Source organism: Tiliqua scincoides, chromosome 2, assembly GCF_035046505.1.
Source record: "Tiliqua scincoides isolate rTilSci1 chromosome 2, rTilSci1.hap2, whole genome shotgun sequence".
In the NCBI taxonomy this organism is placed as follows: Eukaryota; Metazoa; Chordata; class Lepidosauria; order Squamata; family Scincidae; genus Tiliqua; species Tiliqua scincoides.
In genome coordinates, this window is record NC_089822.1 from 222,320,442 (window position 1) to 222,345,599 (window position 25,158).

At 39.8% G+C, this 25,158-nt stretch overlaps 1 protein-coding gene across 1 annotated transcript; it reads left to right on the forward strand.

The window, feature by feature from the left end:
• The first annotated feature begins 654 nt into the window (after positions 1 to 654).
• On the forward strand, positions 655 to 25,158 carry RUVBL1 (RuvB like AAA ATPase 1). Its single transcript, XM_066614753.1, has 11 exons — positions 655 to 910; positions 3,878 to 3,964; positions 8,121 to 8,253; positions 9,901 to 10,052; positions 12,641 to 12,730; positions 13,496 to 13,645; positions 14,548 to 14,611; positions 15,666 to 15,864; positions 18,805 to 18,907; positions 23,549 to 23,640; positions 24,620 to 25,158. Exons 1-11 carry the CDS (start codon positions 770 to 772, stop codon positions 24,777 to 24,779), a joined length of 1,371 nt encoding a protein of 456 aa, XP_066470850.1. The 5' UTR covers positions 655 to 769; the 3' UTR covers positions 24,780 to 25,158.

A 25,158-nucleotide genomic window follows, 5' to 3' on the forward strand; every position in this document is an offset into this window, starting at 1 on the left:
GGAGGCATAAGGCTGCAATCCTATCCACACTTTCCTGAGAGTAAGCCCCATTGAACACAATAGGGCTTACTTTTGAGTAGACATGTATAGGCTTGTGCCCTAAGGCACCTGGTGTTCGAAAGCCTAGACTTTGTTGAACTTTCCCCTTGTGCTTGTTTAAAATAAACGTTATTTTCTTACTGCCTATTCACACTTTCCTAGGAGTAAGCGCATTGACTCTAATAGGGTTTACTTCTGAGTAGACATGCATAGGATTGGGCTGTGAGGCTGCCATCCTATCCACACTTTCCTGTGAGTAAGCCCATTGACTCTAATGGGGTTTACTTCTGAGTAGACATGCCTAGGCTTGGGCTTGTCTCCAAGCTCCAAGGCCAATGGGCACCATCGTATAAAATGCAACTAGTGGTGGTAAGTGGCATAGCTATAACACTTGAGGTTGAGAGGAGGCCCTTAAGCACCCTCTTCCTCCACTTCATGCGTAGTGCGGAACTCTTTCTATAGCCAAGGGGTGAAGCCGGAGGGCTTTCTCTGCAGCACGCGCGCAGCATTGCCTGGTTGGTCCGCCAACCGCGCTCCCTGAGTAACAGCAGAGCTATCCAATGAAAGGAGAGGGTTTGTCACTAGCAGCCAATGGGGGTGGAGGGGGCGGAACCGGCCGGGGAAGCGCCGGGAACCTTGGTAACGCGCGCGCAACGAGCGCCACACGTTGGCTGCGCGTGTGCTGGTGGGAGACGTTGAGGTCCGGGACTCCCTCCGCGCTCGCGCCGGCATGAAGATCGAGGAGGTGAAGAGCACCTCGAAGACGCAGCGCATCGCCGCGCACAGCCATGTCAAGGGGCTGGGGCTGGACGAGAGCGGGGCGGCGAAGCCGGCCGCGGCGGGGCTGGTCGGGCAGGAGAACGCGCGGGAGGTGAGGCGGCCCCGGCCGTGGCAGGAGGCGCTGCGGCCCCTGAGGAAAGCGGGAGGTCCACAGCCCCCCGGGGCTCCCCGAGGAGAGCCTCGCTGAAGCAGGCGCAGGCCCGCCCGCACAGTCTCCTGCACCCCAGCGGCCCCCAGACGCCTCAGGGGGCGCGCGAGGGACCTGCATCCCGGCACCTGGCGTCCACGGGCGGCCTGCTCCTGAACCAGGAGGCTGCGGGGGCACAGCGCGGCTTGTAGCCTGCGTTGGGCTTCTCCTTCAGAAATCCGTCCGCCAGCCACTTGCATCGCATTTTAAAGGCATCCAGTCCTGATGCCATCACCGCATCCTGTGGCAAGGGGTTCCGCAGGTTCACTGCTCTAGGGCGTGCCGGTTAATTGCATGCTGGTTTCTGCGGAATAGTTGGTGCTCTGCAGTTGGAAGTCAGGTTTCTAAAAATGAAAGGGTGCACTTCCCCTACTCTGATGCTGAGGCATCGTATTCCTGAAACAGTCCTTCCTGACTGAATGAATGAATAAAAGAAATCCTAGGCAAATCATTTTCTTTGGCAGATATTCTTAGGGCGCAACCCTAACCCCTTATGTCAGTGCTTTCCAGCACTGTCACTCACTTTCCATCGCTGACATAAGGGCAATGCAGCTCTGAGGTAAGGGAACAAACATTCCCTTACTTTGAGGAGGCCTCCTTGAGTGACACCCAACTGCAGGATGCAGCACACGTCCCATTGGCACCGCTGTGCCAGCGCTGGAAAGCACTGACATAAGGGGTTAGGATTGCACCCTTAGTTATTAGATTTTTTCTCTAAACTGCTTTGTGAACGTTTCATTGAGAAGCAGTATATAAATACTGTTAATAATAATCTTACTGCTTAAACTGTTAACAGTTTTGAAGGTCTAGCACTTGTTTTCTAAACCTGTTTCCATGTGTAGTACTCTGGCTTGTCTACATGGAGAAGCCTAGACACTTGTTGAACCTCTGTCAGATACGAGTTGCAAGTTAATATTCTTCTCCGTAGGAAATGCTTTCTGTATGTACTGTTTCAGATAATCTGACATTCAGCAACCTCCACTCTACTTGAAGTAGTGCAGTGTGGGAACTAATCTTTTGCGCCCCCCCCCCCAACTCAGTGATCCATGCCCTATCTGTCACTGTTTGGCAAATTTAAGAGGCAACACTGGAAAGAAAACTTTCTGGATGTGAAAGCAACACTTTTCTTATTGTCTGAATTTTTGATCAGACATGAATTCTGCTTTAGGTTCTAGAGGCCAAAAACTTCAGGTTTGTACCTAGGAATTTGAAACACTGTTTTTTTCAGCTCTGCATTGAAATTTATTTGGGAGGGGCAGAAATAAATGTGGAGGGGAGGCAACAGAATTGCTGCTCTTCTGTGTCTCTTTCTTCTTGTAAAGTCTAGTACTGTACAGTATAATACAGCATATAATTTCATGTTTTTTTGTTTTCTTGCCATTGCCTCATTCAGTATTGCAATGACAAATCACATTTTGCTTTAGATTGGACATTGTAAAGAAGCAGAATGAAAGTGACGTGGAATAGCTGTGTCTTGATTTTTATGGAACGATAAAAAGTATTTTTCCTTTATGCAAATGTGACTTGCATATTCGAAATCTATCACTGTCATATTATAGATGTGTTTTGGTAGTAACAACTTATGATAAGCACTAAACTGATTCGGATGGATTTATTAGTAGATACACGTATTTACATGACTTAAATTTTCTCGAATGTAACTGAAGTTTTTTATGTCTTTAGAAAACCATATTTTTAAAGCAAGTTAGTAAGAGCATTGTTTCTATATAGGCCAGTTCTATAATTCTTGTATAAATTAAGGTTGTGACCAAGTGAAAGAAATGTTATTCCTAGTGCAGGTCATGTTTGTACTCTTCAACACAGATTTATTAGCCTCAGTTGCTGTAGTATTTTATAGCAACTTAAAAAATATTGGTAGGCATCTTTTGCTTCTCTCAATCCTATTAGAATGAATTCCAATTTTATTCTAGTATTTATTAATATAGAGCTTGCACAAAGCAAAATATACGAAGCATTATCTTTGCAAAGACCTGAGAAGATTATTAATTTGTCAAGATGTCTGTTCCATTGGGTACTCAGAATAGAAAACTTTATTAAAGACAAGGCCTACCAAAGTTTTATATGTCCTTTGTTAATATATTGTTGTGTTAGGGGGAATGTCATCAAGTTGGTACATAGGACATTTACAGCCCAATCCTAAACTGCCCTGGTACAACCCAGCTGCATAGCCTATGCTGCACCCAGGAGGTGGCTGGAGGTCTACTGGGGATAAGGGAATATAGTTCTCCTTACCCCAAATAAAGCCACAGCAGTCCCTATATGGATTCTCAGATTACTATTAGTTGGTGTGAATCCGGGAAGTCCCATGTAGGGCTGCCTGGCCCAGGATGAAAAGTATGATGGAGAAGGCCTCAGCCAATCCTGCCCCCTCCCAAACTTTATCCTCCCCTGGCCCAGAAAGCCCTCTCTCCACCACCGCCACCTCACCCCCTCCACCCCTGGCGCAGCCTTACTTGTGCCAGCCAGCCAGCACTGCTCTTGGATGCAGTGCCAGCAGGCTGTTGTACTGGCTCAAGCCTAACTTAGGATTGCGCTGTGAATCAATCAGCACATTAGCTATCTCAAGTTCAGACAGGACAGGGTTTATCATAGAAAACTTACTTACAGGAAAATACCTTAAGATGTTTAAGTGTTAGTCTTGTTTCTAAGTTCTGTAGTCTTGGCAAAGTATGCCTATTTTTTAAAATCATTATAAAGTGGCAATTTTGCATAGTATCTAACGGATTTCTGCAAGCCAAAACTCCTACAGCGTTTTTTATAAAATGAAAGCTTTCACATGCATTACAAAGGTCTGATGTCTGTAGACTATTCAAGTGTTTCTCTGTTAACTATAGTATTTTAATTTTGTAGGCTTGTGGTGTTATCGTGGAATTGATCAAAAGTAAGAAGATGGCTGGCAGAGCTGTGTTATTGGCAGGACCTCCTGGAACTGGCAAGGTATTTGCGCCTTAAATACAATATTGGTCAAAAATACTTTGAACTAGCAAAACTGTATAAGTTGAATGTAGTTGAGATTTTCAATGGCTGGGAGTGGAAGAGAAGGAATGGGATAAGAACCACTGGATTAAGCCATAGGCCCATCTAGTCCAGCTTCCTGTACGTCACAGCGGCCCACCAGATGTCCCAGGGAGCACACCAGATAACAAAAGACCTGCATCCTGGTGCCCTCCCTTGCATCTGGCATTCTGACATATTTAGCCCATTTCTAAGATCAGAAGGCTGCACATATACATCATGGCACATCATAGTACAGGTTGAGCCTCATTATTCAAGTGGGTTCCGTCCCTTCCAAGCACTCACATGGCAAAAAACGCACAATAGCAAATCAATTTAAAAAACAAAGTTTCTTTGCTCCAGTGATTTAAAGACAGCTTTGCTGACCTTTGCGATGTAAGATGAGAGTCATTAAGAAGACAATCCATCATTCAGTTCTCCTCCAAAGGCTTCACTCAGCCCCTTCCTTCACCAATGCAAAGTGATCACCTTTCTTTCACTGCTGGGGAAGGGAGGGGTTGCCTGGAGAGAGAAGAATTGATGGATTGTCCATCAGCTGCCCTCTCTCTCTCTCATTAAGGAGGCTGTTGTTAAAGGACTGTTCAGTTTTTTAAACTGATTTTAAATGGATGCATTTTTCACCTTCTCCAGGGATCAGCACATTCCTTCTCATTTGCAGTGGCTATTCGTGTTGAGTCAAATCCATGTATAAAAAATCTGTGTATAAATAGGCTGGACCTGTAGTACTAGGTATAAAACTCAGATAAGTCTCTGCTATTCATGATATTGTAAATATAGAGAGTGGCAATGACCTAATTTTCTATGTTTGGAAACACTTTTTATTTATGTGAGATACTCGGGTCATGTAGATTCCAATTAAGTCACACTGAAAAAAGAAACTCTAAACATTGATTTGTATCTGACATAAGAACAAATATTCAAACATGTATCTGAATATTTTTAACATGAAAATATTAAAATAGCATGAAAGGGAAATAGTCCATAAAAGGTAAACTTGAGCAGGTAAATCCTGTCAGGATTGAGCCAAAGTCATAGAATTTACCTGTCTCCCTTCTGCTCTAGCACCGCTGCATCGGCACAGAGGAATTTCATTAGGATTGGGCTGTTTGGTTGTTTGAACAGCACATTATTTTGAAACCCTCCCCTGAAGTTGTGGCCTCTCTGGCTCTCCCCCTTTTTGTGTGCATTCTCCTGGACTTTTTGCCTTCATTGAGGTGACCTCTTGACCTTACTATCGATATTATTTCCCTGGTGTTATTTTTCTTTCATTCTTGAAGATGACCTTTCTTTTTAGCCACATTTTCCATGAGGTAATATTCCCTTTGGTCACATGCTCTTGAGTGTAACTTTTATGGGATAAAAAATGCTGAAAAACCGCTCTCCATCTTAACTGTTGGAATGGCTTTTGTGGTACTGTGCTTTCTCATGCCATGATTTTTAAAATTTACTTTGATGTAATTACCAGTACTTTGGGCATATAGAGGGGTTGTGTGTGTATGGACACTCGCATGCCTTCCCTTTAATTGGAGTCTAACTGATCTCAGTGCTCTTCTAATGAAACCCAAAAGTTTGGAGAGGAAAAAAGAGAGGAGTAATGAAACACCACAGAACAGTGGTGCCTACACATGTCTGCCTGACATGTGGCAGAACATTCCTTGCTTGTATCGGCCTTATTAGTCACCTGTGGACACACCATGGACAGTCCACAACCCGTTAGATGTCAAGGTCTTCTTCAAAATGATGGACGAACATAATCACAGTGATAGATGACTGTACAGGAAGCCAAATTCTGTTCTTGCAATATCATCGCAGCTTTTCAGATGAATTAGTGTGTTGGGTCTGATAAAAGGGCAATGTGTAGCATGTGTAGTTTGAGGATCACAAAATCTGCAATGAAATATATATGTGCACTCATAGCATTTCCCTCTTGCAAGAAGTATGGAATTTATATAGGAAATTAGTTATGTTTTATACCAGAAATAGTAATAGTATAGTCAGTTCTCATTATTCACTACGGTTAGGATTATGCACAAGCCAATACCAATGCCCATTTGATACAGCAAATGGATCCAATCCAGGCACTTTTCTAAAAAACTAGAAGTATAATTGGCTGGACATGATTATCCCAACACCCTCTCCTGTTGGCTGTATACTGTATAGCAGTGTTTCTCAAACTGTGGATCAGGAACCACTAGGTTCTGATGGGTCCCCATTCATTTCAATATTTTATTTTTAATATATTGATGCTACCATGGTCTGTGACTGCATTTGGGGAAATGTTACAGATCTGTACTTTTAACAATCCACTATGTATATTCTTTTAACAATTATAGTAAATGGGACTTACTCCTGGGTAAGTGTGGGTAGGATTTTAGGATTGTTAAAAAATTTTCCTGCTTGATGATGTCACTTAACATAAGAACATAAGAACAGCCCCACTGGATCAGGCCCCACTGGATCAGGCCATATGCCCATCTAGTCCAGCTTCCTGTATCTCACAGCGGCCCACCAAACGCCCCAGGGAGCACACCAGATAACAAGAGACCTCATTCTGGTGCCCTCCCTTGCATCTGGCATTCTGACATAACCCATTTCTAAAATCAGGAGGTTGCGCATACACTTCATGGCTTGTACCCCGTAATGGATTTTTCCTCCAGAAACTTGTCCAATCCCCTTTTAAAGGCGTCTAAGCTAGACGCCAGCACCACATCCTTTGGCAAGGAGTTCCACAGACCGACCACACTCTGAGTAAAGAAATATTTTCTTTTGTCTGTCCTAACCTGCCCAACACTCAATTTTAGTGGATGTCCCCTGGTTCTGGTATTATGTGAGAGTGTAAAGAGCATCTCCCTATCCACTCTGTCCATCCCCTACATAATTTTATATGTCTCAATCATGTCCCCCCTCAGGCGTCTCTTTTCTAGGCTGAAGAGGCCCAAACACCGTAGCCTTTCCTCATAAGGTGCCCCAGCCCCGTAATCATCTTAGTTGCTCTCTTTTGCACCTTTTCCATTTCCACTATGTCTTTTTTGAGATGCGGCGACCAGAACTGGACACAATACTCCAGGTGTGGCCTTACCATAGATTTGTACAATGGCATTATAATATTAGCCGTTTTGTTCTCAATACCCTTCCTAATGATCTCAAGCATAGAATTGGCCTTCTTCACTGCCGTCGCACATTGTGTCGACACTTTCATCGACCTGTCCACCACCACCCCAAGATCTCTCTCCAAGATCACTTCCATTCATGACATCACATCCGGTGGGTCCTGACAGATTTTCATTCTAAAAAGCGGGTCCTGGTGCTAAAAGTGTGAGAACCACTGCTGTATAGGAATGTGTTCCATCCCTCCCTCCACATGGTGCTGCCTTCCCACAAGGGGACCACTGTCTCCTCTTCCTCCCACAACCTTTCTCAAGCCTGCTTGCTTATAGCTGTGCCAAGGGCCCACCCCAAGTGTACCAGCACATTATTTGCAGATAATGAGAGGTAGGTGGCAATTCTGCCCCTCTCAGATAAATGAGTTAGCAGATAGTGAATTCACATATAAAGAGAACAGACTGTATTACCTTGCATTTGCTTAACGCTTTCTGAGTGTTTAATGTATGTGAAGCGCTTTTCTCAGGAATCTTTACAACTGTCCCGTATTGTTGGATATAAAAAATGGAGCTAGGGAGAAGAGTCTTTGTTGCCCTTGCAAGAAGGCACAGCATAAGGTCAGGGAGAAGTTCTGGCAACCACAATTTTTTGCTTGGTTCCAAAACCAGAGAAAAATTTTGGACACTAATTAGTGTGCTATTTCAATGCACTGGTTTATTTAAAGTGTATCACCAATTTCTCTGCTGGCACAGATCGTAGTTGACATATCTTGTGAAGTGTTTTAGAGCCTTAATAGAACTAGAAAATTAATTATTTTGTGAAATATTAAAACCCATTTTTCTTCCTGTCTTTAAAGAAACACCTGCCGATTCTGCTAAGCTTTTGGAAGCTGTTTGTTTTGCTTTTGGTCTAATGCTGTCTTGTGTGTTGAAAAATTAAGTGTACAATAGCTCAATCTTTTGATTTTTTTTTATAGACTGCTTTAGCTCTAGCTATTGCTCAGGAGTTGGGTAGCAAGGTTCCTTTTTGCCCTATGGTTGGAAGTGAGGTATACTCCACTGAAATAAAGAAAACTGAAGTTTTAATGGAAAATTTCAGAAGAGCAATCGGTAAGAAACTTATAGGGAAAATTAATTTTGGGGTAGGTTTTCAAATAAATGCATTCATTTGGTTTGATTAATAAGCCATCTCTTAATTCAGTTTTCAGTATTCTTCAACAATATTGAATCATGCTGGCATGCTTATAGCCTTATGTATTCTTTTTCCCTTATGTAGTTGAATCTTAATTCAGTTAGAAGCTACACAAGGAGTGCAATTTTTTTTTGGGGGGGGGGGATTCTCCCAATGTGGTGCCAGACAAAGTAGAGGAAGCTATTCATTGCTAAGAAGATGAGTAGCTTACTGATTAAGTCAATTTTCTCTTTAGTACTAGTGGATTTATCAGTTGAATTGGTTCAGTTACAGATTGTCAAGGGGAATTCTAGAATTTGCAAACATTCGTTAAGCATTTGAACTCTTCATGTGTATGTACTTCTGACAGCTGATAGAATTATTCCTTGCAGACATTGGATTGCTTAAAGATAACCTAATTGTTTTTGTTATTGCATACATCATCCTTTAATTCCCCTGGGTTCTATATCATGATTTACCGTGAACTTCATCTAAGTATTCAATGGTACTAAAGTGAAGAAACATTTCTATCAGTCCCTGCAAGTGAAAAAGTGACCCATTGATTTCTCTAAGAAAGAGACTTTCAATCATCTGCAGTCTTTAAGTTACTGTTAAATTGGCAGGGTTGAGGAGTGGCAGCCCGGGGATAGAGAGAGCACAGTCTGCAATATTTCCTTGATGTGATGAAGTTCCCTGTCAGATTTGGAAACTTGAACCAGCAGTTGAAACCTATGTCATCTGAGTTGTCATTCCTAGAGATAGCAATAATTTAACAGCCAGCTATATTGTTGGTGCTCAGCATTCCGTGGATGTCAGCTTCTAAACAAGTATTTGGTATTAATGAAAGATAGAAAATCTCCTTCTCCCTTTTGTTGAATTTTGTGTCTGATTCATCGCAGATAAGTTGTTAAACATTCCTTTGCAAAATCTTGTTCTTTTCTTTTAAAATAACTGATACTCCAGACTGCCAATTCTACTCTTTGGAAACATGAGCTAATTCCTCTCTGTGATCATCCACAGTTTAGCACTCAATCTAAGAACTTCTCAGTTGGTATTTTGGGGGTTGCAAACAATTAGAGTTCTGAAGAGTAGGTAAATATGAGATGTAAGTTGTATTTGGTTATTTGATAGAAGATACAGAATTAATTCCAAAGGACTGAAAATTTTGGGTAACTATTAGAAGTAACTCATCTAATAAATTATGGTAATGCTTGATTTTTTATTTTTTTTTTTAAGAAAAGGAGCCTAGGAAGCAAGAGTTATTTAATACCTAGTTTGGGATAACACTGCTGTCTTTTAAAAGTTCTTTTATCACTGCCTGAAGTTCTAGAATTTGGTGTTTCTTTTAACTGCAGAGTTCCTATTTAAATGACAAAGAGCATAGTCTTCCTTGGCTTATTGCTGCAAAACTACTAAGTATTGTTACATAAGTATTTCAGATGGGAAACATTCATTTTTGGCATCCGTGTGCATGACATTTGACACAGAATGAAAAAATGGTTCACTGTTCCAAGAGGCTCATTGAAAATAGTCGAATATTATTGCAGCTGATTTGTACAACTTACGTAATCAATTTTTTTTTACAGGGTTGAGGATTAAAGAAACTAAAGAAGTTTATGAAGGTGAAGTCACAGAATTAACTCCATGTGAGACTGAAAACCCTATGGGAGGATATGGCAAAACCATCAGTCATGTCATAATAGGACTCAAAACCGCAAAAGGAACAAAACAGCTGAAGGTAGGTATGGTAATTTCTCTCACACACATTGCATTCCCCAGCCTCTTAACGCTCTCTAAGAAAAAGGCGTAGGGCAGAGAAACAGAATATTACAAGTATTGGTTAAATAATCTGTTGATTAGTGTTTCTGTTCCACTGGCTCTTCTGTATAGCTTACCACTTAAAGCAAAGAGTGCCTGCCAATCTTTGTCAACTGAAGTTAAGCAGATGTAGTCTTTAAAGATGTTTAGATATGGAAATTGTTCAGGAATCACTTGTAAGCCTTCAGGTTGCAATGCTAACTAAACACACATACTAGGAAGTAAGCACCATAGAACACAGTTGGTCTTACTTCCAAGTAAGCATGCATAGGATGAAGAAACTTCCTTGAATGTAGTCATAACAATTGCCATTGAAAAACAAAGCAATAGGTGGTAGTCTGAGAGATGATGATGGTACAGTATTTAATATATACCACTTTTCTTGTAATGAGTGAAGCTTCATATACAGTACTATGTTTTCCCTTTATGGAAAGTATCATCATTTAAATTGATTGGCACACATGACACAGACAGGGGTGTGTTGTTTTTTGCACATATACACACTGGGAAACTGGGATGGCACCTGCAGAAAAGCCTACATTTCTGATAAACACACAGATGTCCTACATCAGTATTTCTCAAACTGTGGGCCGGGTCCCATTAGGTGGAACATGATCCAAGTTCAGGTGGGGCCGCATTCATTTTAATATTTTATTCTTAATATATTAGACTTGATGTCACCATGGAATGTGACTGCATTTGGGGAAATGTTACACCTGTTCAAAGTACGGAACAGGCTACTATGTATATCAGTGATTTTCAATCTTTTTCATCTCACGGCCAACTGACAAGGCCCAAAATTGTTAAAGCACACCATCAGGTTTTTGACAATTACAAAGCGCACCATACTGCCAGTGGAGGGGTTCACATCCCCCATTGGCCCTGCTAATAAATGACCTACTCCCAAATTCCAGTGGCACACCTGTGGACCACTTGTGGCATACCAATGTACCACAGCACAATAGTTGAAAATGGCTGCTGTTTATGCTTTTAACACTGATGGTCAATGGGGCTTACTCTGGATAAGTGTGGATAGGATTGCAGCCTAGGATTGTTAAAAAAATTTTTCTGTTTGATGATGTAACTACCATCCATGACAGCGCTTACAGGGTAATGATATCACTTCCACTGGGTCCCAGCAGATTGTCATTCTAAAAAGTGGGTCCCAGTGCTAAAAAGTTTGGCAACCACTGTCCTACATGAAAGTGGTTCTGTATGTAGAAGTTAAGTGTAAAGGAGGCATTTCACATGTGGGGCAACTGAGCTTCTGTCATCTTCAATGGCTTTTATAATGCTTTGTTATGCATACCTTGGACACTACATGATTGGATTATTGCAATGCTCTTTATGTGGGATTGCACTTGTAAACTACTCAGAAACTGTAGCTGGTTCAGAACATTGTGGCCAGATCACTGATGGGAGCTCAATGGAGGGAGCATGTTCCTCCTGAGTTGCAAGAGTTACACTGGCCTCTCCTTAGTTTCTGCATCTAATTTATGGCGCTGGACATCTGTTTTAAAACTCTTTACACTACAGTTTGGGCTCTTGGTACCTTAAGGACTATCGTGTGCTTTGTGATACTAATTGCCTATTAAGATCTTCCAGGAAAACATTTACTTTGTTTGCTAACACTAAATGGGGTTACATTGTCTGCAAGTAAGACAGGGCCTTCTTTGTAGATGCTCCCACTTCTGCTGCAGGATGTATAAAAGGCCTCTTCTCTTCCTGTCTTTGACAGCCCTGAGGACACATTTGTTTCATCTGGCAATTGGGCTCTAAAACAACAATGGTTGATTCAACTTCAGCTGTGCAGTCTGTCAATAAGCGGAAGGTTGTTAAGCAGTGCACGCCTGTAAATATGTCAAATGAAAATAGAATCAAAGCTACTTATAGCAGCCTGCACTCTTTTCTGTGTAGCAGAGAGTCTTAGGTTGCAGTCCTATGCACTCTTACTTGGAAGTAATACCCATTGAATATAGTGAGACTTGCTTCTAAGTAAACATGCATAGGCTTGTGCTGTAATTCACATTACTTTGAAAATGCAAAATGAAACAATTCTTCAATAAAATGATTTTTTCACTCAAAGAATAATGTAAGCTATGTCTTATTTGAAGAATAAAGTAAGGCATGTCATATTCTGTTTTCCGCTTCACCTAGTTAATGTAGTTGCACAGAGGTAAGAGATTGAAAGAAAGGGTAATATCACACTACAAAATACTTTCCTTGGTAAGTTGGTCCATACAAGATAATTTAGTCATACTACTAGCTCATTGCAGAATGATAAGTAAACTCCGTATATGTCTAGCATGTCTTCTGAAGTTACCTGTACAGATTGAGGTGGAACTTCCTGTTTTCCAGCACTGAACATTTAAGGGTGGGGAGGTGGTTGTGTTGTGTTTTGATTGTGTTTTTGCTGGATTATAACTTGCTTTGAGTAGAATTTCTTCGTTTGTGATTGTTTGTTTGTTTTGCATCTTAAGTGGTCTTGTTTACTCTCTCTGCCTCCAGTTGGATCCCAGCATCTTTGAAAGTCTACAGAAAGAAAGAGTGGAAGCAGGGGATGTAATTTACATTGAAGCAAACAGTGGTGCTGTCAAGGTAAAGCAAAGAGAGGGATTCAACTCCTGATGTAGTGTGTGCATCCTTATCAATCTCTTCTCAGATAGCTAAGATTTTTCTACAAAAACATCTAGTTTTCTTCTTTTGTGCACAAAATAAAAGCTTCCTCCAGTAAGATGGTCAGTATTTGACTTGCAGGTAACGTCATCTGGTTAACAAATGTACTGAATGTGCTGTTATTTTTTTAAAAATTCAAGGCTTTGTGTGTTCATATAGGATATACAAACAAAAGGAGAAGATTCAAATTTTAGTCATATTTGTGAGAAATACATGGAGCCTTTAATATTTGATTGCTTGATATTTTTACCGTAAGATGTACGCATCTAGAAAGGAATACTGCATTAGTTTTCATACTCTTCATCTGATTTAAAATGTAGTGTAGAGAGATACTTGGTGTTTAATGGATGAGCATAATATTTTCTATTGTAAAATAAATCATCCGTGTCCAGAGGAGTCTGGGGCAGTTTCTCCAATCTCTTGCTCATCTGTTGGATTTGTCCTTTAGCAAGAATGTTGTACATTCAGAAGAATGAAGAAAATACCAGGTGCTTTCAATGGGATTTCATGGCTTGATCAGTCATTCATTTTCCAAGGACAAGCATGGCATTTTGAAAGCTGTCAAAGCCTGTCAGGATCGTAACTGTAAAACAAGACCTTTGTTTATCAGCCGTATGTCATTCTGAGTACAGGTAATAATACTAACTATAAATATAATGTATGTGACTTCCAAATTTCCCTCCACAGAGGCAAGGAAGATGTGACACCTATGCAACAGAATTCGACCTTGAGGCTGAAGAGTATGTTCCCTTGCCAAAGGGTGATGTGCACAAGAAGAAAGAAATTATTCAAGATGTTACCCTGCATGACTTGGATGTGGCTAATGCCAGACCTCAGGTACTCAAACCCTGCAGATGGAATACTCTGAGTAGAAATCCAGCTTTTCCTCCTGTTTAAAAATGAAAGCATCTGGGGCAACTGGCACATTATTGCTCTGCTTTCATGCTACTATAGTAAACCCAGTATGTGGCACACCCCACTGTTGTGTTATAGCAAGGCTTTCTTGCAGTCAAAGGCCGCCTAGTTAGCTCTGGAATGGCTTTTGCTTACAAGTTCAGAAGGAAGCTGGCAGAGCACTTAGTTGCTGGTACTGAGAGTATTTGCTTCTCCTTATTAGTACTTGCCCACCCCATACAACTCAGTACGTGGTTCTATACAAGTTTCCATTACTTTGAATCTTTCTGAACTTACAGACTGGAGGAAGATACTTTGAACAAAACTTAAGCAGCATGTACATTCCTTTGTGGTCAAAGGTCAATGAGAAGAATAGTTAGAAACAGAAAAGATGATAGTGACAGTGAATAAAAGTTCAGAAAAGCTCCAACTAGAGTCCACAAGAAACAAACAGCAATTTTCTTGGTGTCTTAACAGTGCACGTAGACAGGCAGGCTTACTACATATGTAAAACTTGATGTACTTTATATACTAAGTATGCTTAGAATACCAGAGCAGTAGACTAGTGGACAACATTTTATAGAATAATCAGCCTTTGTTAGAAAGTTGGATGTTATTTAGACTGCAGTTGTATACAGTCTTACCTAGGAATAAATCCTATTGAACTCAGTGGGGCTTCTTTCTGAGTAGACAAGCTTAGATTCCCCTGCAGGAATCTGAAATAGTTCAAAAGGAAACTGATAAGAGTTTGACAAGTTTATGTTCTTACTAACTTTTTCTATACAAGCTTTGCTCCATTTACAGGAAGTTCAAAAATTAATAAGATCCAAATTTGTTTCCTGTAGGGCGGACAAGATATCCTCTCTATGATGGGACAGCTGATGAAGCCTAAGAAAACTGAAATCACAGGTACAAAGACTTGTTGCACTTTTCAGCCAGTGCAGTGGAAATTAAGTGTGCATTGGATTGCAGCCTTAACCATTCAGAAGCAAAATAAAGAGTATTAAGAACATATAGGAAGTAGGAGGTATGTTTTGTGGTACCCACAAGGTTGAATGCATTCCAGAATACACTGTTCTTGGCCATTCAGTGAGTAGAGTCTAAGCAGTGCTTAAGCGACACCAAATGAAGTGCTACATAAGGTATTCCATTGGGACAATGCATATCAGTCAGGACCTTTGAAGGGGCACCAGCAGAGGTAATCAGTATGTCAGTGTCAAATCAGTATGTCAATAGGAGATTCCAGAGATCTCCTATTTAAACAAACTTTATTAGTGCAATATTTTGCATGTATAGCTTACTGTAATTTTGTGTAAATTGATATACAGTATAATGCAATTTCTATGTTCAGAGAGCTGGTGCTTGAAAATATTGTCAGGCTCTGCAAATGTCAATCATATTCTGAAGTTATTCTGCCTTGTTTAGTTTTCCACAAACTACTAGGAAGAGGTTTGACCTACTTTAATGTGTTAGGAACTGAATAGCACAAATAAATGAAAAAAGTCATGTATTTCTGGCAGATAACAAATAATGTAGGCTCAGGGCTTATCTGTGGGATAGAAAACTTGCCAGTAGAAATGTTCATTTCTCTGTTGGAAGCCTCTGTTGCAGCCTTGAGCCACACAAATAACCACCTTTACAAATGAATTTCTAACTACTGGAGGTGGGAAAAGTAGCACTATCAGAATGATTATTTTAGACCAGAAATGTTGGGGTACCAATTGATTTGGGCCTATAGTTACAAGAAACAACTATCAGTTTCTTCCATTTGAAAAGGAGTGAAATTTGATTGTAAGTTTCCTTATGTATATGCATTCGACTCTCTGTGCAAGTGGGGCATTTAATCCATTCAGAACAGGATATGAAAAAGATGTTGCAAAGGGGTTATCCTTCTTTGTAAGTCATCCTGGAGCTTTCATATAAAAATAAAACTTGAGGTGGTAACACTTTATCTTTCCCTTAGACAAGCTTCGAGGAGAGATCAACAAGGTGGTGAATAAATACATTGATCAAGGCATTGCAGAGTTAGTCCCTGGTGTGCTCTTTGTGGATGAGGTTCACATGTTGGATATTGAGTGCTTCACGTATTTGCACCGAGCACTGGAATCTTCTATTGCTCCGATTGTCATCTTTGCTTCCAACCGGGGGAACTGTGTAATCAGGTACAGTGCTTAAAGCTTAGTCCTGCATGGTTCTCGTCTTCCCATAAGCCTCGGTGTTAGCTGCTTCAGTACAAAGAGCTGTGATCTTTGGGAGCTTTTTATCCCTGGTGCTGATACACCTGAGATAATCATCTTGATGGGTCACAACCATATCTGTTGCTGCAGGGCTGCTTAAGGGCTTGACCACAGGGGAAGCATTCTTCCTGCTGAGATGACCAAGAATTAGTGAGTTTCTTGGAGAGTGAGGAAGGGCAGTGAATGGGGTGGCTTTTTAACAGCTTTTTTTTCCTGCTCCCATCTTCATTCCTGGTCTATTTCTTTGCAGACTTGTACTTCTGCTTCCCAGAAGTGTTCAAAACAGTGCTTTTAAGATTGTCTTGCTATATTCCTTCTTCTGCACTCTTGCCATTTTTGCACTTTTTTTTCTGCCACATAAAATCAGACCTTTTCCTTACCTTTTCCAAAAATATACTTTTGCCTTCTGAAGCTGCCTGTCCTCTTATTTTACTGTGCTGAAGTGGGCTTTGCTTCAGTGAGCCAACTACTTTGCCCATGAGCAAGCTTTTGTATTGTCTTGTGATAAATTGTGAAACATTCCTTAATGAAATGTATGTAAAGGTACTATCCTTGTTCCCTTATTGAGGTGTAGTTACATTCTCTGTAGTACCTTACTAAACACTTAAATGGATCATTTTCCAGTCTAGATACTAGAATAATATAGTTATACTATATATGCAAAACCTATGTTGGTATAGGTTCTGTCTTTACATAAATGTGCTAGATATACTTTTGCTGACTCTTGCTCATCTTGTTTTGTTCGTTCATGGCATCCTTCTAAGAATTGTTATTATTTTTTTAATTTTTATACTCTGCTGTTGCATTGGTATGTTCAAGTAGTCAACATTGCATGGAATTGTTGACAGCTGTGCATGGGGCTTTTTGTGTGTTTCTTGCATTTATCCAAATTATAATTAGAAATAAGTGTTTAGCATGTCATAGTAGCCTGATAGGAAATGAAGGGCTGTCCCCTCTCTCTGCTTCTAGCAGATGATCATGAGTGCTTACTTGAACATTGTCCAATAAAAGACTGTCCTTCTCCCTACCTCCTGTTTCTGGCAGTTGATGTTTGGGATGAGAAATATACATTTCATGCTTATATGCCCCCATAGATCTCTGAGGAATGTTGTCATTTGAACATTTAGTGCAACTGTTGCAGAACAAATTTGGTTCATGAGCTTTTTAAACCAGCTGTTAGAAGATTCACACACTTACCAGTATTTACTGAAGGATGAGGCTCTAGAAGTGTGCGGTGTTTGTAGAGGTCTCTAGTAGCTGGGTACATTTTGCATGTGGGTTCACATTTCTTCACCGCCCACCAAGTTTTGTGCAAACATGGCCATCTGTTTTGCAGCCTGTGTGTAGAAGACAATGATCTGTGTGTGTGCTTTATTAAATAAACATTAACTGGTTCTCTCCACTCTAAGACCCTGAGGATAGGGAGTTAATGCAGTGTATGTTACTTTACATTTCGGCTGGAAGGTTATGCATGTTAGAGGAAAGAATGCACCAGATCCCTTCTTCACCTTTCATTGTGAAGAGGAGATTTAAGTTCTCCCTTCTCTCTCATGTCCCTGACATTGTACATTCTGCATATTCAAAGTTTTTTTCTTTTTGTACCCCTCAATTACTATGATGCAAGGTTGTGTTCAAATTTATAGCAGTATTTGGAGTGATATCTAGTCCATGATGTAGTACTATTTCCAGGCTGCCTGTCTATCTTTCACTGTTCTTGTTTTTGTCAGTGTGCTTCATCTTTGGCCTATCTTTGCAATTGTGAAAACCAAGTATTTCAAAGTGAACCTCACAAAATTAGAGAATAGCCTGCAGTCTAGTAATAACTAGTCTTCAGAAGGAAAAAATTAAACAAAATTACATTGCCATGTGATGGATCTACTAGTGATTCCCCCCTCCCATATTATTAAGATTATTAGTAGGCTTCTCACCTGGCTCGCTTTTCCCCATTTGATAGGAATCGTATCTTCCCTGTGCTTCTGCAAAATATAGTTTCGCTCATCCAGTGAAGACCCATTGAAAATAATGGGTTGAGGTTTCCTACATACTATGACTCAGTTGTGTAGATATTCTTGCATATCATGTTGTTGGGAAGAATTGATACTCAGTGTTCCACTGTTAGAAATGAATGCTTTTCTGTAGGGGGGAGTGATTATCAATGTTTTATAATGCTGTTCTGGGCATGGTTGCTCTCTTTCCCTGATTCCCCATGTTAACACCACCAAATATAAACTTGGTTTCCTAGTAATCACCTGAAAGAGAAATCGTTTCAAGTGAAACCAGAGTGCCCTCTAATGGAGAAAAGAAGTTATCTAAAATTCATTTCCATTCTTTATATAGATAAGATGTTTAGGTGAGAGGGAGAAGTGTTTGTCAGTCAAACACTTAAGTAATTGCTCTAAGGTTATTTTCTAAGGAAAATAATGTTAGCTTGTTATGAAAAAAAAGAGTTTCAACAAGTTTATTCTGTAATTTGAATCCACATTTCAGTTGACTGAAAATGAATTTATATTCATTAATTTATATACTGAATTTATATTCAATGACTTTATCAATGAATTTATTCATTACATTCTTTCATTATATTCAGACTGAAAGTGAATTTTATATTCACTTGCATGGAATATAAATCACTTATATGACATAAGCATGGGGGTCATGAGATTATGTATCATAGACTATCATCAACCAAGAAAGCTTCTTTGTGTGTCCTGATCTTATTGAATGCTAGAAAATAATCCCCCTTCAGCCAGGTCCCAGGCTTTTCATTGTTATTATGTAAAATAAGAGCGATACTCCTGGTTGGTCTTCTAACTAATAATGATTATTAACTGGAGAATAAGTCTGAACTTTTTTATATATATGCAGGGGTACAGAAGATATTATCTCTCCTCATGGAATACCTCTGGACCTTCTGGACAGGGTCATGATAATTAGGACCATGTTATATACACCCCAGGAGATGAAACAGGTATCCCTTTTTTATTTACATCAAACTTTTAGGGCTAGGGTTTCTCTGAATCCTAAATGTGTGGTGTGAAGGACTGAAATAGCTTCTCTCCTGTTAAACTATGACTGCTTGCAAGATTCATCTGTTGAAAGTGTTTAAATTCTATTATTGATTCTAAATCAAATTTTATGTGAACAAAGCCTTTTTCTTGATAAAAGTTGCACCTGGTGAATTCAAACTATTCAGGCTGCATTTCTCATTTAGCAAATGTGTCTACTGCATGACCTGCAAATATATCTATTCAGACCTGTCATGGTCTGAATCTGTAAAAGAGATGAGGTTTCCTTTTGAAAATATTGTATAGTTTAAATATTTCTGTGCTGCCTTTCTTGCCATTTGCATGGCATCCAAAGCAGCATACTGCATAAATATAACAATTCTTCTGTAAACGGTGATAAAGCTCTCTACATTTATAAACAATACAGACGTTTAAAACCACACATCAACCTGCTGAAAAACCTTGAATAAAAGTTCTGCATTGGTATGAAAATTCCTATGCTGTATGTGAATTGATTTTTGAATTTACCATATTACAATGGATATGGGAGCAGATTTTTGCTAAACTCAGTTGTCATGGAAGTTCTGCCTGTAGAAATCTAATACAATCGGAGTGTCAATTTTTTTCTGTATTTATTCAATTAGAAATTGAACAGTTGTAGTATCTATTGGGAAATATTTATAAATTCTTGAGGTCCACCTTTTGACAGTAGTGTAATGATCGTCTTTTTGTACCCCGGCAATCGCTTTCAACTGATCAAGATAGCTTTGTGTATTTTTCACTTTGGACTGACTTTCTTGTATTAACAGCTTTCCAGCACTGGAGTGTAACTTTTCTTATGTACCCAGAGCTTTGCTTTGAAACCCATCTCAGTGTGCAGGGCATTGATTGTAATCCTTGAGTGCCCATTATGAAGCATCATGTCAAATATTTCCACCTTTAACCTATTAACATCGTAGGGCTATGGACTGGAATCATATAGGAGCCATTATGGTTTATCATGTCAGTTTTTAGTATTAGTTAGGAGATAGTGTTTGGCACAAAGCATTGCCATTGGATAGTGGTCTCTGCTGCTGGATGTGTGCCAACATGAAGCAGAAGTGTTTATTGACTATAAATGTATCAGCAAATCTTAATTTCCTTTGGTGTGAGTTTATTTCAAAATATACTCTAATACTGAGATTCAGGATGTGTTTACGATCATGAGATTAGCTGTAACATCACAATGAAGATTACAGTGCAGGTCAGACAATACAGGTATGCATCAAGGTATACCTGTGTGTGTGTGTATATACACACACACACACACACACACACACACACACACACACACACACACACACATATATATATATATATATATATATATATATATATATATATATATATATATATATATATATATATATATATATATATATATATATATATATATATATATATATATAAGGCCTTCAAAAAGTCTAAAGGCAGACTCCCTTCTGCGAACTCCCCATGTTGTGTTCGGCTCTTCCTGAACCCCAAGGAAGGGGAAAATACTGACACTTCAAGTTGCTTTGGTTTTTAAGCAGCTGTTGATCACTTAGCACTGCTCTCCTGTGTAGGCTTTTTGATAGTTAAAGATCTAATTTATAATTTTTTTAAGGAGTATGGAGCGTGGATTGTGTATTGACTCTGATTTCCTCACAAGCAGCGGACGTAGAGAAATCACTGCTGTATTACATTCACAAAAGCCTCAGTTCTTGCACTGCATTCAGTATATTATGGCATTTCTTCCTTGTATTTTCTTAAATGGAAGCCATATAATTGAGTCTGTTTTCCATAAGCAAGGAAGAGGTGAAATAGTGAAGTTTTGTTTGTGCCTCAATAAAAATGTATTATTGATAGGAAATCTTAGCAAAATTTTCTAACCATTTAATTGTTCTCAGAGGTAAAGTCCAATTAATTTTCAGTGACAGTTCTATTCACATTTCAGTGAAACTTCAAGCTTAATAAATGTCGGAGTTGCTTCTAAATCTGTGTTTGATAAATAGTATGTTGCAATTCTTCCCACTTCAGCATTTCATTTGGACAGGATTTAGATTATTCAGCCAATGTACTTAACAAAAAACTAAAACACTTTGCCTGTGTAATTAAGTAAAAACCATCCTCCATAGTCAATCATGTAAAAGCTACTGTGGAAATGATGAAACTGCAGTATTAGCTAAGTAAAAATAAAGAGCTCTTTTTATATAGCTTTGAAAATATGCATGACAGTTCAGAACACTGAACTTGGTTCAGAATCAACCACGGGTTGCAAAACCTTGGTACTGAGCTGTTGTTTGTCACCATTGACCTCTCCACCAAATTTCTGGAGCATGTAAAGAAGTAAGGGGAATGAACTGCTCATGGTCTCATTCTGTGTTGTGCTTTCTACCTATACGAAGCCGAATGGGTCTCTTGCTGCTTCCTGACATAAACTGAGAGACCAGACCCCTGGTCAAATTTTCTGCATATGTCCAAGAATTTGGTAGAGTTGATCTCTCCTACCCCGCATAAAGTGAGGCCTCCACCTGCTCTGTAAGGCTGACTGAGACTTAGGGGAAGGAAGAAACCTTGTCATTTTGTGCTGTACAGCTGGGGACATGACTACCAGTAATTGATTTATGGTCACTGTTTTGCCACTTCATGACTGCATTTGCAAGTACCTGTCATTGTCCAACTATACTGTTTAGGACAAAATAATCCTAACATTCCTCAGTGATGCAGAAGACTAGATGAAATTTCTGTCAAAATGGTCTTTTAAAGCAATGTCGTAATTTGGGTGTTTTACTCCCAAAACTTTTTTTGTTGCCTCTCATCCCTGGAGAAAGGGGCAGAACAGAAAGGAGTTATCCTCCAATCTTCTTTTCTCACCTAATCGCACCTGAAGAGGTCTCCTCAGATTCAGCCTTCCATGCAAATAATATTTGAGCCATGGACCTAAATAAGATGCACGTCCAAATGTATATCTGGGCACTTATGTATTGGATTCAACATCCTGGCCTGTGTTTTGTCCAATCAAGTAAGCGCTACAAAGGCCAAAAATGCCTAAACATTTTCTTCCAAATTGGCACTCAGCTGTGATGATTTAAGGACTGGAATTCAGTGACCAACTTCAACTCAAGCTCTTGTGAATGTTCAGTAGATTTTTACCTCATTCTTTGAACAGCAAATCCCATGTTGAAATGTTAACCATTTCTGAAATTCTCTGAATTGGTTATGCACACTGCATACTATTGATCAAGAAACACGTCCCAAGAAAGATGGAACCTTTCTTTACTCTACGGGCAAGATTTCTTTTTTTCCTACAGAGGAGATAAGTATTGTATACCAACTCAAAATTCTGTGTGAAGACAAAAGATTAGGCTGATGTAAATCTCAAGTTTGTCAATTTTGAACATTCCAAATTGTAATGTTCTTTAAAAACCAGCGGTCTACTGCGTCAAATCCCAATTCCTCCGTGTTTGCCCGCCTTCTGCACACCGATTCCCTTGGTGCATTTTTATGGCTTTAATTTAAACGAGTGCTTCTTGATATCTTGTTTACAAAGCTGCCAAAGTGAAAAATACCTGTATTATATGAGGCTCGCAGTTCCAGAGTTATCTCACCACTACAACACAACATCATTATCCAGTCTGCCCCTTATCACTCAGCTGGTAATACGGACTTGCAGGAAGCCTAGTGCCACTTTTGTTACAGCTCTGTACACTCAGGCATATTGGTGATATCTTCTTGTTCTCCAACTTTACAAAGATCTTCAAACTGGTACAAGCTGGAGGCTGTTCTTGATAGATTAGATTTATCTGAGCAGTTTTGTGGGAGTAGGTAAACCTTACAGAGTAACTTTTATTTTACCATCTTATTTGTCAAGGGGCTAAAAAGTCTGGTGTGCATTTGAGCAGCTACAGGACAGTTGTGACTTCTTGGGATCCTAAGTCTGATCTGTGATTCTGTAGTGCAGACCATATTTTCCATCACTCCAATAGTTTGTGGAAGAAAAGGGGAATTCTCAGTGAATTCCCCAGAGTAGTGGTACTCAAACTTTTAGGGAGATTTACTCCCTAAGTAAGTTTTTGTGGGGGAGGGACCAGGACAGCGATGCAATCCCCAGGATTGTGTAGCTAAGGGGGGGTGAGAGGAGTGCTTTTTACATACTTTCACTAATGTAGGGCTACTACAGCCTCCAGGAGGTGCAGGGCTCCCTGATGCTTGGAATGTTGAGACATAAGTGCGCACAAAACACTTCCTCTTTGCAATGGGGATCACATTACTGTCCTCTCCCCTTCCCCTGCCCCTTAAAGTGATGGGGGGACCTTTACATGAACTGGTGGGTTATGACCCACCAGTTTGAGGACCACTGCTCCAGAGTATTCTTCCATTTGAATCCTTAAGATTAGAGTTTTCCCTGGCTGTATCCCTATTGGATGCAATGAAAGTAAATATTTAGACTAAACCCACTCATATTCAAACTAGGTTTTATATATCTTACATGCCACTCCATACCATGTGCTCATTTTTAAGAAAAGCATCTTGAGTTCAAATCATTACAATTTCATTCCTTGACCTTATTTTTTCCCCCTTAGATCATAAAGCTTCGAGCCCAGACAGAGGGTATTAATATTAGTGAGGAGGCATTGAACCATCTTGGTGAAATTGGCACCAAAACAACCTTACGGTAAGTATGTCAGCCATGAATTTGTAATAACTGGCTTTGAAAATGACATAAATATAGTATATTCCTGAACAGATTGCTATGAGATAACCAATAAACCCATTGTGGAGTTCTTGTGAAATGATTCATCCATGCTGATTGCCAAATGAAAAGTTCTACCAAATCGGTGACTGTTTTATCCCAGGGATATTCCATTTCTTCACTGAAAGTGATTCTTATATCACAGTGAATACTGTTAATGCTAGGAATTGGATTCAAACCTTGTCTTGTGGATGTGTTGTTTCCTGTTCATGCAAGAGGGGCCCCTTCAGCCCCTTTGTCAAGTACCATCTTGTTCCTAAGGGTCCTCCAACCCTCAGGAGTGAGCAGACTTTGGGGGGGGGGGTATACCGGAGCTGGAGAAGAAAGGAGGAATTGGTGAAAATGAGTCCCTCTTCTGCATGCTTGAGCACGTGCACATAAGAAGGTGTTCGGATCAAACACGAGGAGGCTCAGGATCCAAAGTACTGCACAGTTAGTTTCATATGGTCAAAGGTATTCTGAAGTGGTTTCTCAAATTACTTGCTGTTTGACTCCCATGCTGCTTGACTGCTGCTCTTGTAACTCATGGTTGTTTCAAAAGTAGTTTGTGAATTTATGCAAATTGTAAAAACCCGTCATTTATACAATAGCAGGGGCACCTGCTATTCAGAGAAAGAACACTTTTTTTAAGAGAAGAAAAAAAAACACAAATCTCACCGTCTGCAAGTGAGACCCTGGGGGCTCCTTAAGTATTTGGACCTACATTATGGGTGATTGGTGTGTGCGTGTGTTTTATGTTTCTAACTGCAAGGGTATTACTGGACATGTCTTGAATCCAAGCTTACATGTTCATAGTAAAGAGTCTTTCTATGCCTGTTTCTTTTGGGTGGAGATTCTCTCTGATGTTCTTGTTTATAGCTATTGTATTAACTTGGCACATGTTCTTATTGTTTGGCCATAGGTATGCTGTGCAGTTACTCACCCCAGCCAATCTGCTAGCCAAGATAAATGGGAAAGACAGCATAGAAAAGGAGCATGTTGAAGAAATAAATGAACTCTTCTATGATGCCAAATCCTCAGCAAAAATCCTGGCTGATCAACAGGAGAAATACATGAAGTGAAGCAGTTTGTTCCCCTTTGTAGCCTTTACAGCCTCATTTTAACTCTGTCCAACTGCTTAAAGAAAAGCAGGCAAGATAAATGTTAATTTCCACTGGAACTGAGATGTACTTAAATATCAAAATACTCTTATAGCAGGAGGTAGATTCTTCTGTGCTCGTACTTCACTTAGATGGAATGAAACTATATTTCAGCTAGTAGTATATGAGTGTCTCCTGTTCATATTCTGAAATTGATGCACACTTGGCACCTTTGTGTTCATCTTTTAGATTTGATTGCTGAAAAACTTGGGGCTGAGCAGAATGATGATCTGTTGTCTTTATGGGTTTTGTTTTAAAATTTTGCGGAGGGGTTTAAAAATTAAAAGAAAATGTTTGACTA